The sequence below is a fragment of the Eutrigla gurnardus genome (genome assembly GCF_963514095.1).
Source record: "Eutrigla gurnardus genome assembly, chromosome: 17".
NCBI classification, from domain to species: Eukaryota; Metazoa; Chordata; class Actinopteri; order Perciformes; family Triglidae; genus Eutrigla; species Eutrigla gurnardus.
In genome coordinates, this window is record NC_139928.1 from 7111842 (window position 1) to 7128666 (window position 16825).

General features: G+C 43.1%; 2 protein-coding genes across 2 annotated transcripts in view; both read left to right on the plus strand.

Annotated features, from left to right (window-relative positions):
• Positions 1-16825, plus strand: part of nr1d2b (nuclear receptor subfamily 1, group D, member 2b) — a 352544-nt gene that overhangs the window by 249751 nt on the left and 85968 nt on the right. The window lies entirely within an intron of this gene.
• The window catches only part of LOC311027982 (ubiquitin-conjugating enzyme E2 E2-like), a 57256-nt gene continuing 41006 nt past the window's right edge, over positions 576-16825 (plus strand). Inside the window, exons 1-3 of the mRNA XM_084032223.1 lie at positions 576-702; positions 4085-4282; positions 13849-13899. Of these exons, the coding sequence (XP_083888349.1) occupies positions 4092-4282; positions 13849-13899 (242 nt within the window). The 5' untranslated portion in view covers positions 576-702; positions 4085-4091. The remainder of the gene's footprint in view (positions 703-4084; positions 4283-13848; positions 13900-16825) is intronic.

A 16825-nucleotide genomic window follows, 5' to 3' on the forward strand; every position in this document is an offset into this window, starting at 1 on the left:
AAAATATATTTATAATGATTTATTAGTATTTCTTGAATGTGAGTTGTTCAAAAACAGACATATCGTAACCATGATTTTAGGTTTTGGTGGCAAATGTTATGTTATTTGGTGACCTGGATGTGCAACAAAAAGCATGATATTTAATAAAATACAGTAACAGAAAAATTGGCATTTAAAAGATAGTACATTGTATGTATTATAATAAGCCGGCATAGGGAATGGATGGAGCATTAAAAAGGTCATGTGGTGCCCACGTGTGTTTATTTCGTGCAAGAGTAGTGAGTCTAGTGAGGTAGAAGATAAATCACTTCTTAGATAAAAAGCCTAGCTTTATATGCAACGTGTTTCCTCGCCATGTTTCTTTTGAAGAAAAAAGATACACGGTGAGACGGGAGAAACGTGCCCACACAAACCTTTATTGTGCCACCTAAAACCGGAAACGTCGCGTGTAATTACTGTAACCTTGACAGTCGCAGTTTGGCACACATTCTCTCTCTCTCTCTCTCTCTCTCTCTCTCTCTCTCTCTCTCTCTCTCTCTCTCTCTCTCTCTCTCTCTCTCTCTCTCTCTCTCTCTCTCTCGGCAGTCAGTCAAAGCAACGAGCGGAAAGCACAGTGGACGACCAGCGTTACGGATTACGGACTACACCGTGGACGTTATAACACATTTATCCTGCCGCCGTGCGTCCAGTCTGCTTATAAAGGTGAGTATCGTCTCCCGAAGACTCAACTCTACAAACAGAATGAAGGGTTATTGCGTTATCTTCTTGAGGGAGGGAGAGGGGGCGGCGGTGGAGGTTGGGGAAGAGAAGGGAGGGAGGGGGGGCATCCATTCTGTCTTTTGTGCTGGTAGCAGATTTCGTGCAAGCTCCGGTACCGGATAGGCTACATCGGATAAGTGTGCCGTCGGGCTTCATCTCCTGCTATCTACGTTGAGTTGTCCCGTAACGAGGCTGTCTTGCTCTTTATTAATCGCAGATAAGCGGGGACCGGGGGGCGGTGAGTGCCCGGGGGGGCGCGAGCCCGATACGTGCCTCCCCCCCCCCTTGCGTGTTGCTGGATAGAGAGTCTCCCCCCGAACTCCATAAGAAATGTCAATAATTTAAACACACTCCTCGTTAACTGCGTATGCAGAGTCCTCGGGGGTGCCGTAAAAACACATTTAAAAAAACGTCAACAACTATTGTTTCATTCGGCGTGACGTTGCAGCCGTTGCACCAAACAACACTCGAGTCCAATACAAATTCAACTTATAAAACACGTTAACGCTATCTGAACAAAAGCTAGCCTTACAACAAAGGTACGAACACAAGGTACACGTTGAAATGTCGTTTCTTCTTAAATGAGCTGGTTTGTCGAGGCTACTTTTATATTCTTACATTTAGACAAGGTTTTTAAGTCAAACATATTACGACGTGTTGCATTTAGCTCGCTGCTAAGTGAATTTGACATTGGTTGTTTTTTCTCAATTAAGCTAACGGAATAATGTCATTCCCAAAGACTGGGTCGGGACCCAAACGTGGGCTGCAGGGCATTTATTAGGGTCGCCAAATAAAGAATTTCTTCCGTTGTCTTTAATTGAACATTTTAGCTGCAGTACGCCTTTGGGCCACAGGAGGGAGCCTGAATGTTCGTGTTCTAATACTTGTAGGCTACTTGTAACACTGAATCGAATATAAAAGGCTGTTTGTTTAACAGGTTAGAGGGAACAAACGAGAACCCGTTAACTTTTCAATAACATGCATAAAACAAAGTTGCGATTACCAAACGTACATCTATTTGGCTGGTTGACCTGTTCGAGATAACATAAGGTGATACAGCAACGGTCTGGAAGGTTCACTGATGCACATATTCACTCATCTCTTGATCTAAAGAGAAGGCCTGTTGTGAACTGCCTGATAGTTATGGTTGTGGTGTTTTGACAGTTTCACACCTGAAGGGGATACAAAACATACGCCAGACAGATCTACTGCTCTGTCTGCCGCTACTACCTTCAGTGTGTTTGTTCTCACCTGACAACTGGAATCACGCCATGTTCCACATTATAATAACAGCTTACCCTGAGTGAAATCCTTTCACCGGAGCATGTCCATGTTATAACCTTTGAAATGATGCCCCCTCGCCCCTCGATACCATCCTAACCCATATAATCCCCCCAATTATCTCCCATATCAGATCAACCACCAAATGCAGTTAATTGCCTCAGATAGCCTGTGTGCAGTGGGTGTGTGTCAAATGTCAGACGCAGAGTCAGCTTGCCAAAGCCGCTGTCATGTTTATTGAACAATCTGTCCCTACTTCTGTCCAATTTGATATTCATTTCAGCTCCACAGCATGCAGCGAATCGCCCCAAACACTCATTCATCCAGTATCATACATTTTTCATACCGGACTTGGGAATGTAAATAGAGGCATTCACCTTGACGTACACACACACACACACACCCATACACACACACACACAGGGAGGAATTGGATTCAGTAAATATGACCTTGTGGGTGTTTTTCATTATGGAGACTCAAGGCTTGTGATCAGCGGATGTTCAACTTGACCAATTCTTGATGAATGATAGAAGATCTGCGTTGTGTATTTAACTCTGTGACTCCAAACATCCCTGGGATACAGGATGAGCCTGGAACCACCTCAGTAGGGCTGCAATTAACCGTGACCCTTTTTTGAAAAATAATACCTTGATTGATGTGTAAAAAGTATCCCAATAAATCCATCCTCGGGTTTTCAAAACTTGCAATAAGGTCTACTTTTGAATAAAAGTGAAAAGGCTACATGACTTTCATCAGGTTAATGCACAAGCATCACCACAGTCCTGTATGCAGTATAGAGATGCTGAGTAAATGATACAATCAAAGGACCAGTGACATCGCCATCACAAAAGCAGGACCTCTGTGAGGGCTTTCTCCCACATCCCTGTACAGCCGATGTATTCATTATTTATCTACAACAGTGCAAGTGTCCTCCTGGCCTGCAGAGTCATCTTCTTTACTAATTACCGGTTACTGACTTACATTCAGCAACCTTCCTCACAATCTCTGTATTCAGGGATATTCTAGTTCACAAAGAATTAACGCACCTCAACACATTTAACACAACATCCGATGGTTCCATCTCCTCAAAGGTGAGGATCGTCTGCTTTCCCCCGGCTCTCGCTAATTGAATATCCTTGTTGGTCAGACAAACTGGGAACTTGGAATTGCCCTTTTTTCACAAAGTTCTTATGATTGGTATTCCAAACAACAATTAAATGAATTTATCAAGAAAATGGGCAGCGTTTTTAATTAATAATGGCAATAATCATTAGTTGCCGCTCTAAATTTAATGAGTGAGTTTTCTATAATCATAAAGAAACTGAACACTATCTGCACTATGATGAAATTCTTAGTAGATATGGGCGTGATATTTCACTGTTACTGAATATTTTTATATTCCTAACTGCAGGATGTCTCCAATGTAGTTGATAATGATTTAACCAGACAACCGCACTACTGATTTTACATACATACGTACTTAGATCTTAATTAATAATGACTTATAAGGTCAAGTATCATAATGCATACTTGCTGGCCACTCACTGACATGGTTTTTGCAAGGATCATATTGTATTATGATTCCTGTGGTTTTAGTACATTATAATATTTCTATGATGCATTCAATTTAAGTTTTGTGTGTTGTTCATGCGTAGATGTTATAATATTTTCTCTCACGTTATTTAAAGCAAACAATGACCATTTATAGTGACTTATAGTCACATTATGATGCATAATAAGAATGTATTACATTAATGAGTATAGTACACAGTATAGTACACTACCATCTTTGCAAAAAAATTAAAATGCATTATAATATGTAAGGATTATTATTATAAAGTATTATTAACATTTGAAGATGCCGTGATTTTCTCAATTTTCTGACATAAACACAAACACTTGGAATAAGTGGTTGTCCACTTATTAGCATTTTGCGGGCCGTTCAACTCACAGACTCGTCATCATCAGATTGACTTAGCCAAGTTTTCAAGGGGCTGTCTTTGTGTATTCAGCATGCATAACAGTGCATGTGTGTGTTTGCAGTGTCAGCATGTCCAGTGAGGTGCAGCCGAGGCCGGACGACAGCCCCAACACCAGCGGGGGAAGCTCGGACGCCGAGCAGAGGGAGGCGGCTCCACCGGAGCAGCCGGGCCCCGAGCAACGGGACCAGACCCAGCCGAAGAAGAAGGAGGCCAAAATCTCCAGCAAGACCGCTGCCAAGCTCTCCACCAGCGCCAAGAGGTAGATCTGCTGCACTGCTTCTCTGCTACTCTTTTACCTGCCGTCTGTGTGCTGCCCCGATGTCTCTGCTTATCTGTGCAAGTGGTCATCCAACACTTTGTTATGTCGTTGATTTATTTCTCCATCTTTGCTGCTAAGTGCTCAGTGTTGCGTCGTGTTCTGGTTTTCCAGAGGTCCGTCAGTCAAAGCGGTGCAGGCTGTCATTTTCTGTGGACGAGTCTTTGTGCCGAAACAATTGTTGTTTCATTCTTTGTTGGTCAACAGAAAAATATGATAGATCATTGAAGTCATTGATCAGGCTGAAATGCCAAACGTTTTGGGTAACAGCTTCTGAAATGTTGTTTCTCCCTAAATTTCATATGTTTCTATTTTCGACCGTTTGTCGGACAAAACAAGACATTTGAAAATGTCCCCTTGGGCTCTGTGAAATCCATCTCCTTATTGATTAATAAAAAAAAATTAAAAATCAATGGATAATGAAAATAGTCATTAGTTACAATGCTAGTGAGGAGTGACATTCATTTTTTTGTCCAGTCAGCCGCTATTTAAATCCACCAAACAAACGAGTGGACATAAAAGCACTAAATCACACCTCCTCCTCAGAAGGCCCACCAGACACCTTTGTCACTTAATCCTGCCAAGAAATTGTTCTTTTTTGTTATTGACCGTCTTATTGTCAAGTCATAGTATATACTATGGAACACCGTGCTGAACGTGACACTTATATAAGCTGTCTAGGCGACGGTTGTGTGTTCACTAGAGATGCAACAATACAGTTAGCAATACGTACCTCGGTTCTTGGGTTACGGTTTCCGTTGTTTCAGTACACATTTTTTCTTTACATTCAGACACATTCAAGTGTATTGTATAGTGTTGTCACGATACCAACATTTTGGTACCGGTACCGGTACCAACATGTGTTTCGGTACTTTTCGATACTTTTCTATACTTTTTCAAATAAAAAGTGAATGCAAAAAATGTCATTACTGACTTTATTTTAATAGAAAATCTTAGAACAATAACATATTAATCAGCAAATAAAATAAAATACCAAAAAGACAAGCTTTTCTTATGCACACAATTTAAAAAATGTTAAAATATAAATACAATAATATAATATAATATAATAATATAAATAAACCAGCTCTATTTTTTTTCTTCCAGAGCTACTTTTCTTAAGAGTGAAGGGCGGTGGCGCTTGCTTTTAGCACTGAATGTGGCTTTTCTTCCTGAGTAAATGACCTGTCGTTCCCTGAGCTCAGTGTGCAGGTCTGGGGGCTTGTCCTTTAAGTCGGAGGTGTTTCCGCCGTTAGCCATGCATGTGTTAAACACCGTTTACACAGTGGTGCATCGCGTTAACTGCCTCGCTTTGCGCATTTGTTTTAAGCTAAAGTACGACCATATCGCACTTCGCGGCGCTGGTTTGTCCGCAAGTTGCGGCGTGGTGACGGTTGCAGCAGCCATTCTCCTCTCCGTGCTTCTCTCGCTCTCTCGCGCTCTCCAAGCTTTCCTCCTGCTCCGTTTGTTTCTCCAGTCCACGCTGCTCGCTAACTTGCTAGCTTTTTCTTTTTATCTCCCCAAGCTGCGGCTCGCTCCTCGTCCTCTCAGCTGTAGTTACAACGCGGTGACGTCACGCGGCGAGTTCGCCGCGCTGTTGCGGCCGCTGCCGGCGGCGCTGCAAGTACCGGTCCCGTCCAAATGCAATATAGTACCGTTTTAAATGCCTCAGTACCCCGGTACCAAATTAGTACCGGTATACCGTGCAACCCTAGTATTGTATAATAAAATAAATACATTTGAAATACACATAAAGTCACTAGTTCAAATAAATATACCTGTACTTCAGTAGCCTATATATGACTTTAATACGGGGGACGGGTTTGGAGCAGTACTCTTCTTCTCCACCAATAGCGGACCGTCACAGTGAGATAACTCTCTGTTAGAGGTCCAACTATCCGGGTCAGTACTCGGCTCCACGTCGATGCCTTTCTGTTGTTTTATAGAAGGAATTACGTCAGTGCTGAAAAGTTTAGCGCAGATCGAGCCTTTTTGATTAGGTGACGGAAGCCCGCAACTCTACGGAAAAGGCTGCAAATCTTTAGCAATAAACATCCCACTGCTCTTGTTCCGTTCTTGTGTTTGTGCACCGGTAGAATCGGCTTGTTGGAAGGCATCAACGAGAGAAACTGTTTTTAACTGCCGGTGTTACCTGCAGCCGTCCTGCTTCCGGGACGTTGGATATTTACTCGGCAGGGAGGCGTTTCCCCACACATGCTGCGTTCAAGTGCTCCTCTAAAGCTCCGACATAGCCTACTCAGAGAGAAATACAAGGATGGAAATGTGAAATTACATGAAATCTATCACCGAAAATATCTCAATTCACAAGTGCGTGTTGAACCGTGTATGCTGTACCGTACAGTTCAATATTATATTGAGAACCATGGCATCCCTAGTGTTTCCACGTCACTGCTCTGCTGTTTTTTACCCACCAACACATTGACCCTCCCACTCCTCCGATCAGATATTAAAGGCTGCTGGAAAATGATGGGCACCGTTGGGATTAAACAGACATTCAGACAGAATGAGCCAAATGCCAGAGTTTTTCCCCTTTAAACACAACCCCCGTGCTGTCCAGTTCCCTGATGTAACACAGCGCTGATTCCGTTTAGAACGACTTCATGGCAGGTTGGCATTGACATCATGGGGTGTGGGCACGGGACAAACAGCAGTTGTTATCTGATTGGGCTTGGCAAGCAGCACAGTGAGTTCAGCTCATGTGTTGATGCTGATACCAGAGCTGTTGAGAGAGATGTTGTTATTCTCTACACCATGCCACTTACAGCATTGGCAGCTGCAACCTGTGCCAATAGGCGGGTGATCAACAAGCCTGCTAGAAGTGTCGGAAATAAAAATAAAAGCACAAAATCAGCTTCTGTTGATTTCAAATCACACGAGTTCATGGAATGTAATCAAACCTTGGAGAGTGGAGCCTCTTGACTGCAGCTAAAGGAGCATGAACACCTGTACTGTTAGTGTTCAGTCACACCATAAAGTGGTGCTGCAGAATGCAGAAATTTGTCTTTGTGACATATATGGACGCTGGCTGATGTACCATCTACTTGCTACTGGACAGGAAGTTAAAGGGCCAGTTCAGACTATAGAAGAAGCTGTGTCACACAGGAAGGCAGAGTCAGATCAATGGTGGCGGCTGAATATACAATAGAACATTTTCAAATCTGTTTTTGGTCTTTTTTTCTTAAAGATCTTTTTGATAATCGAATAATTGTAATTAATGAAGCCAGGTCTGGTCACTACTGTCTCATCTATATACTCTGTGTCATAACCACCTGGGATCTATAGGACTATTTGAATGAAAGCCCTTCTGTATTTGCTCTTATAGCGATTCTGCAGCAGATATTTCCAGGGAAAACCCAGTGGCCACAGAAGCCTGTTTGAAATAAATACAGAGATGACTTCTTATCACTGGAGTTGGCTACAACATAAAAAATAAGGCACTCTAGGGTTAGCATTTCATATAAATGTTGACAGGCACAGTGTTGTTTAGTTGCTTTTCTGTGCTAGCTCCTGTTCTAAATCAGCAGATGCTACACACACAAGCCAAAGCTGATGTTTTCCACCATAAAAAACTAGGCTCAGATGATACTGACTTATTTGCATTTGTCGAGGCATGCAGAATGTGATAGTTTAGTGCTTGCAGTGTCTCAAGGGATTATCAAATGCAATGAGCTGTGGAACATTAGAGAAAGCAAGTGTTTGGTTAAAGAGGCAATGCACAGACATGAGGAAGGTGCAGTATAATCAGTTCTTTTCCCTTTGGATTCCCCGGCCTTGTTCATTGCACGACTCTCCCTAACAGGTCCCCAGCTTCAGATGTCAAAATGTGCCACCTCAGGAAATACTGCAGATAAAATTACACAGCACGCACTCAAGCTGAGAATGACTCCATAACTGTGGAGATTTTATTACAGGCTCCTTTGCAAATATGTCTTTTTTTTTCTCTCCTCCTTCCCCAAGTGAGTTGTGCTGCAGTCATTTCCTCTCAGAGGGGAGTTTAAAGGAAAATCCCCACTTGGATACTCTTAGTTTTCTACTGTGTATCATCAACCAACCTATGATGTAAACTCCATTCCAGAAGTTCTTTCATGAGGAATTGTTGTAAATGACACCTACATTTCTATAGTTAATGATTCCCCCCCCCAGAGTTAGGGCTGTCCTGAATTAATTTCAGGCGCTTCCAAACTTCAGTGAGAATTATTCGAAGCTTCAGAGGGAGAAGCTTCAATCTCTCTTTCAAATACAACACACACCTCCTTCTCTTTACCAGCATCAGTCGCCTCTCAACATTCACTCAACCTTTTTTTTTCATTTGTGTCACCTCGTGTCGGTGTAAAAGCCCCCGCTGCCGTCGTGTTGCACAGAGCATCCTGTTGTGGCCAGTGGGGCTTGCTCCTCGGTAAGGGTGGTGGTGGGAGGCGAGATGACGACGACACAAGTTGTCAAACGTTCCTCAAACCTGCTGTCGTTATTTACTAATGTTGTACCTCACTTTGCTATCATTCTCTTGTAAGATGAGGACGAAAACTGGACTTCAAGGATATTGAGTTTTTATTGAAGTGACAGATGATAGAAATGTCCCTTAATCATCTCAAATAAATTATAGCGGTAGCTTATAAAAATGAATTTGCTCATACGTGTGTCTATATACAAATAAATATACTGTAGCCTATGTAACAGCAAATACATACATAAAAGTGAACAACATATGAATAATAAATAACTAATTAAAATACCTGGCTTTGTTGTGATTGTCTGCCGATCTCCGTTGCATTTCAGCACCCGGGACAGCACACACACACTCGCCCTCTACACACAACAAACAGCACCTTCCATCCGAAAATAACCCATAATAAGGAAGGGATAATGTACAGCGAGCCGCTCATGATGGTGATCTCCGACAGGGTGAGCAGGACTGCGTCAAAAAAAAACAACGCTTTGATGCATTTGGGTCAGCCATATCCAGAAAACCTGGAGCAGCAGTTTGTACTGTTGATGTTGTTTTTTTAGAGGAAGACATTATATTTCAAGCACAGTATACACTGCCAAGCCCTTTGTACTATTTGTTCATGCATTTGGCCTTTAGTTAACAGACAGCAGTGATGCAGACAAGCACTGAGGGGAGAGAGGTGGGGATAACCTAACAACACCTATCACTTATGTTGGTGCATCTGTTCAAATACAATCAATGCAATGTGGCTCAAAAGGCTATAAATGCTGAATCTGTTTGTGCTGTTGAAGCCTTTAAAACAGAATTCTGAACAAATAAAGTGAGCGATTCACTTTAATGGAATCACCACACAAATCCTATGTTAATGTTACTGTGTGTCAGTAGTAGTCACCAATTATTCCATCAAACCATCGTTTGACAGAATGTTTTCCTCAAAAACTAAAAAGGTACAGCATGCCAGCACCCCAGTCATTATCCCTAATCCCCTCTTACGCTTCCATTCTGCAGATACATGACATATAGGGCCCTAGTTTCGTAGACCAGGCGCAGTCAGCTTTCAGCGCACCTGCGCCGCGCCGACGGGGTGTGTCCGCCTGGACTTTGCAAGTTTCGTGCACCGCGCAGGCCGGCGCAGGCTCGCGGGCACACCTCCCGTCTCGCCCACCGGCGCAAGTGGGAAAGAGGGAGGAGAAGAAGGCGTGAGTGGGAGACGAGGAAGAGACGAGGCGTGGACTGGGATAAACACAGCCGATTCAGATCTTCACCAATCAAATGAGCTCCTCTCCTCTCCTTTAATGCGTTAGGGGAGGTTCAGTGCAAGTTCCGTCACTTGACAACCCGATGACAGAAGCAGCGCCGCCGCTGTGCGCGCGTATCATAATAATAACAATGCCGATATTATAAAAGACAGGAGAGAGAGAGGGAGATGTTTTGGTCCGAGAGGCTGAGTTTCCGTTACGCGTGCCATCCGCCTTTGATCTGACGTCAGATGTGACGGGACAATCTATATAGATATAAATTCACGTGTTGATTCAATTAGTTGCATTAAATAGTGTTTGTTGTGATTATTTATTGCATTTAAATGTGCCTGGAACTGTGGAAACCTGCCTGTGAGGTCTCGGTGACGTGTGCGCACTGCGCGCCGTCAACCAAACTTCCGATCCGCCAGCTGTGATTCGCATTGAATGAATGGACTTTATTTACGCCTTACGCCTTGCGCCGAAAGTAGACCAGGTTGGAGCTGGCGAGCTTTCAGCGCAGTCTCGGCGAGGCTTTTTGCCACGAAACTTCCACTACGCCAAGCTGAATCTGTGACGCCTCCCCCTGCTGCGCCGCCACACCCATCTTGGCGCAGGCGATCCACCAAACTGCCAAACTGACGGTGCGCAAGGCTGCGCGGGTCGAAACTTGCACTGCGCCGGCTGCGCCACCCTGCGCCGGTCTACGAAACTAGGGCCCATAGTGTGTATTTTAACACATTTTGACAAAGGTACCTTCTCTCAAGCAGCAAGAGTTGTAGTTTAATGTAAATGATCCCGTCATTGCTCTGCAGTGTGACTATTGCACCTTCATTCATTGCCATGTCAATGCTGAAACAATATATCATGTCAACATCGACTTCTTGTCTTTCTTCTCTCTCTTGCAATAACAAATTATTTTTATGTCCCGGCTAACAAACAGCTGAGTGAACCAGCAGCATGATCAATAAGAGCAGTCAATTATTTTGTCTTTTTGTTTTCATGGCACCCCTGAACATTTGGAGTTGTAGCAGGAAAGCATGTGAAAACAAGATGAAAGTGGAAACGGAAAAGGAAAACAATTGGATTTTTTGTTTGTTTTTGTTACATAATACAGCATATTCAGTGTTTGAGGTTGCGTCCTTGGGAGACGGCAACTTCGCAACTTGGATTCCAGAGCCCAGGCTTGTAAGACTGCGAGGTAGCGGTAAACTTTATGTACCCTTTTATAATTGGAACGACAGCATTCTTGTTGACACCGCCAACTTGAAAAGGCTTCAACCTAACTGTGCTACACCATCGGCAGACAAACTAATTTGGCAGCAACAAATATTAGACTTAATCTCTAGGACCAAAGTTTAGATTTCTAAAGGAACTGCATCTTATTTTTTTTTAAAAAGGGCTCCGAAGATATCTGTGCTATCAGTAAAGTACGGTAGATGAGATAGCGAGGTGACACAATGACCTTAGCTCCAACATTGTAGAACATGTTACAGTGGGCATTATTTAGATAATTATACCAGAAATAAATTGATAACACACAACAGTATGGATATTGATTCATCCATGTGGTCTCACAGCATAGCGCTGTGTTTGACAAGAAACAACATCTGGGGAGGTATAGCAGTTGATTGTGTGTAGCATACAAAAGAGGGGTAAACATACTCCAATGTGAACACAACGTATAGAGAACCATTCATTTTCAAGTGCATTAGTTGACGTTATGCTATGCACATGTCAGAAATTACATTTAAAAAAGAAGTATATTATAAAATGTCATCATGGATAAGCGATGCTGTTACACCAGCAGCGGAAGCATATAAACTCACTGTATTTCCTTGAGAAATCCACGAGCCCCAGAGCCCCCGTTTTATAAGCGCAACATTATACACTGACCATTAAAGGCCTTGTATAACATGTAATAAACCCCTATGAATGATGAAGACATTAAGACTCTGTTCAGGCCGGTCCTGCATGATGGAAACCAGTGCACTGAGGCTCAGCATGGCCACACGTTGCAATGACATACTTCTTGGTCACCACACATAGGAAATGCAACCACATTGTAAATGTTCTACTCGTTCTTGCACACTTGGAGTAATGAGCCTGGCTCCAGTGTGTAAAGAGTTGAGTTTGGGATTGTTTTAGCAAAAACAACAAGGGCAACCACGATTGTGCAACAATGCAAAGCTTTAATTGTTGGAATTCACGGAATGTGAACATTTTTGTGGGCCTTCGCGTGAAAGGTTTGAATTCTAAAATATTTCTAATGTTCTGCATTCTGGTTTTTGTCCCCAGTGGGAAGAGTTTAGTACCTGTTCTGGGGCTTTTGATCACATGGCATGATATTGCTCAGGAGGTGGATTTTGCTCAGTTTCAAGCAAGCCAACATGGTGAGGAATTGCTCTGGACAAGAACTCGTCTATTGATGAAGATTATGTCATATGATTGAAAGCTCCAGAGCAGCTACTAAATGGACCCTGGGCTGAGATTGAGTTCTCCTCTGGTTAATGCCGTGTCTACAAAATCACAATAACAGTTAAAGAATGAAAATTCAACTCTACAGTTCAGGGTTGTCTCTTGTTTTTGTTGGAATCATTTCACTCAGTAGTTTTCAATAGATCTCACTTTTTGAGAAGTTGATTTAAATCTGGAGCTAGCGAGTAATTCCTGCTGGATTTATTTAGCTCCCCCACGCAGCACTTTCACATCCACACTGTCGAGGTCGGGCAGAAGCGATATGGTAATGTTCATTTTTCTTAAAGCTTGTGTCATAACTAATTTCAGACTAGTGCTTTGAGACTGAATAACTTCCACGTTCACACTATCTTTGCTTGTCAGCAGGGGCGACTGCCGTCTGCGATTAACCTAAACATCTCTGCTTCCGCTGTCAGTGTTAATGTGGTTGAGTTGAACTCTGTCACTGCCGTAATGGCAGCGGCGCTTGAGAGTGCAGCTCATAAATCAGCTGCCGGATTCATATATGCTAAGTATTTCTGGAATATCATGGAAATTGAATTTAGAATATTCAAAAGAGGGACATTTGGGAGAAAAGAAGATGCAACACTTTCACATCTTCGGGGCTTTTTGGTTTCGTTTTCAACCACTGGAATGGAAAGAGAATATTCAACACGCTGGAAAAACCACTCCACTAAAATAAATGCAAATAAAGCACGGAAATATTGAGACATCATGGTGAAAACCCTGGTTAGAAACATTACGCATTGGTCCATCATTAGTCTGTAAATGAGGCAGAGGTTGCACTCTCTGCATGGAGAGGATAACAGCAGCGTTTATAGCTGACTGAGTGATTATAAAGTGTAACAACTGGGTACTGGATCCTTGTTGGCAAATCACTAACATAGCTTGTAATGAATACGGGGAGAAATCTGACCTCTCTACGGTCTATTCATTAAACCCTCTTTTATGTGCCCAGTGTGGAAATGCTCCCAACAGCTCCCTGAAAGCGCCAGGGCTGAGGCAGGACAATGATCAGCAGTCAAATTAATTATGTGATATGATTCATTTATCCGACATGCCCTTTTGACATCAATATCAATTCATGTCTGTGTTTTTTTTTAAGGCAAATTCAGCCGTGCATCCCCGTGTTGATCTTGCGTGACAGGAATCCTTCCTATGTTCAATCACAGGGCTCAGGAGCTCATTAGAAAATCAATGGGGTATTCAGTGTGTAGACTTACAGATTGATTTTGCATGCAGGATTTATAGAACTGGGTTGTGTTTCTGTGGTTGTCTGTGTGCGTTTGAGACTGTGATTATAATAGATCTCCCTCTCGTTTCAGAATCCAGAAAGAGCTCGCAGAGATAACCTTGGACCCGCCGCCAAATTGCAGGTAGGAGCCTGTTGATTGTGTTTGCTTTTAAAAGAGCTATATTCTCCGACACCTGAGGCACTTTTGTGTGTGTGTGTGCGTGAGTAGTGTGAGCTGTGTGAATGGATTGTGCCGGCTCAGTGAGTCACATGAATAGCATAGTCAGATTATTGTGTCGTATTTGCACCTCTGTTTGCTCAGGCTGAAGCGTAATGAATGGACCTTGTAAGCAGTCTGGGGCATCTGACTCGCGGGTAATAAATAAATATCTGTGCCATTGACCTGATTGGCAGTGTTTACCATTAGGATCCCTGTGGCAACAGTGTTGTGTTTGCTCACACTCCCAACAGGGTGGGAAAGGCACTCCACTGTGGCCCGACTGGTTTGCATGCTTTATTTTCCTCAGAGCGAGGTGGAACACAGAGGTACACTCCTGCCAATCAAGCTCTGAGTAAGAGTGTTCATTGTGTGGTTTCTCTATGGTTGTTGAGTCAGCATTAGGTATTCTTCTCAAACCGGTGACTGCTTGGAGCGGTGTTAGAGGGGGAAGGTGCAGGTGAGCAGTGCAGGCAGCGAAGTCATTGAAGTCCAGGCATTTCCTGTAGGGCTGAGAAAGCAGGGAAACTCATTGATGCACGGACGTTCTCATGCTTGTAGGCAGAGCAATGTTGGCCACAGCTGGGTTCAGTCACTGCAAATATTTCTTCCTGATGCAAAAAGTAGGAGGCTCTGAACGAGTGTTTTCTTTTCCAATACCAATCCTGATAGCTCAACTCTGTGCTCCTTTTCCCCTCAATTTAAAATATATAAACTTAACTAAAAGTTAACTTGAACCTGTAATTTCACTTAACTTCTAAGTAGAGCCATTCATACACAATTATACCTCATTTAGCACATTTAATTGTGTTCTACTATCACTACATTTTTGGTTACCCAAACAAGTGTCCCTCCCACCACAGTTCAAAATTTGGGAATATACACCAAAGGTATTGGATCCGTACTCATGTTGGCATCAGAATCAGTATCATGAAAGATAATTTGTCATGCCCCGCCCAAAACTGAAACATAATTTATTTTTTAATGGGGCAGGTCTACCCAATTAACTTTAATGAATCTCTAATTAACAGCCATCAGCCATCAATAGCCAATCAGGTTCCTATTCTGCTCTGCTCTCTTTAACAATTAGATCCCTAATTCCTTGAGTAACAATTCCACCTGCACAGTGTGGAATGAACTTGACAGTGGTGGCAACACTTCAAAGATTTATCTTTGGAAAGACTGTTAGACGTAACCTCTCAAGTGAACAGCTGCATCCATTGTTTGCATTGGATGATCTGAATATCTGTGATTTCTGACAAACACTACATGCACACATCACTATGTTAACATAAAAAAGCCAATTCCTCCGTATCTGTAGACAGCTTCATAAATATACAATAGAACAATTCCTCAAACATGCTGCCTACCCTGTTGATGCGCAGCCACAGTGTAATTTAGCAGGCGAGAGATGACAGAAGCTGTTTTTATGAAGGTACCTATCTGTCACAGTCGGAGAGAAGTCCTCGGCACGTCGCAGGCTGTTTGTTGGCTCTACCATTTCAACGACAGGGCTAATCTGGCTGAAGCAAGCCATTATGCTCCCTGACAAAGGGCCAAACAGGAAAGGGGAAAAAGAAATTTCATGGGCAGACATTTGTGTAGAAAATGACATTTTGTGTAAAGCGAGGCTTCCTTGAAGAATGTCCACGCTGAAAGGAGCCCTCGTGACGAATGGATCGAGCTCGGCTGCAGTCAGCAGTCCTCAGTCATATGTGAAAAATTAGGCTCAGGCTGCTCGAGCGTATTTCAGCGGCAGGCGAAGATACGAGCCGGCGGAGGCGCGGCGCTACTTGAAATGTAGATTTGCTGTATTCATATGCCCCTTGGGGTGTTTGCCTCACTCTAACAGCTCCCGATTCCCCCACAAGGCTGTCGCATCCCCGGTGTTTGATTTACCCTACACGTTTCACCACAACAATCACGATTCAGCCCGTTCTTTTGTGCGATAAGCGAAGCACATTGTGAACATTAAAAACTTCTCCCTCAAATCGCACTGTACTTCTTTGCACACCGTGTCTGTTTGAACAAAAGGCTCCACGTCTCCCCAGCCCCTTTCTTCACCTACTAATTGATCTGACAGTGTTAAATAGGCTGTGTTCGCTGAAAGACATCAGATGTGAGGGGTTGTGAACGGACGCTGTGATGCAGCTCATTACCCCAAAGGCTTCAGCTCTTCTTTTTCTTCCCCCCCCCCCCCCCCATGCCAGAATAAAGCACAGCTCAGGATCACAGCCGCTCCTACAAACATCCTCCCTGACTCATTTTCTGCATTCCTTTCAGCAGGAGAAGGAACACTACTGTAATCTCTCCTGGGAATGAAAAAGAAACACCTTTAACTTTTACGAAGACAGCATGCCTTGTTTAGAGATACTTTGGCTTCCATTTAAAAGGATTTAGCAGATTTCTTTTTTTTCTAGAGCCATATGAAGTAATATTTTTCATCATTCTTTTTAATCATCTTTGTCACCCTGCCAGAGAGTAATTAATTGAATGTGACAAGCACTCTGGAAGGATATGTAAATAGCCCCCACACCAGACACATTATATTAGCCCGGTGCTTGGTCGTTGTGTGTGTGTGTGTGTGTGTGTGTTTCTCATAATTACCATATCCTTTCATGATAGTCCTGGCAGCGTTATGATAAGAATCCCCCACCGGCTGAGGGGAAACAATGTGTGGATTCCGAGGGGGAATTGGCCACGCTCTCTTGCACTCTCTCTCCCTCTCTCTCTCCCACTGTCATTCATGCTCTCTCTTTCCTTCTTAATCCCAGAAAGACTTTGTGTGTTCCAGAGGAATATCAGTGACAATCTTAAGAAATGAAAGCAATAAGAAAGTGTTGCTGTAAAA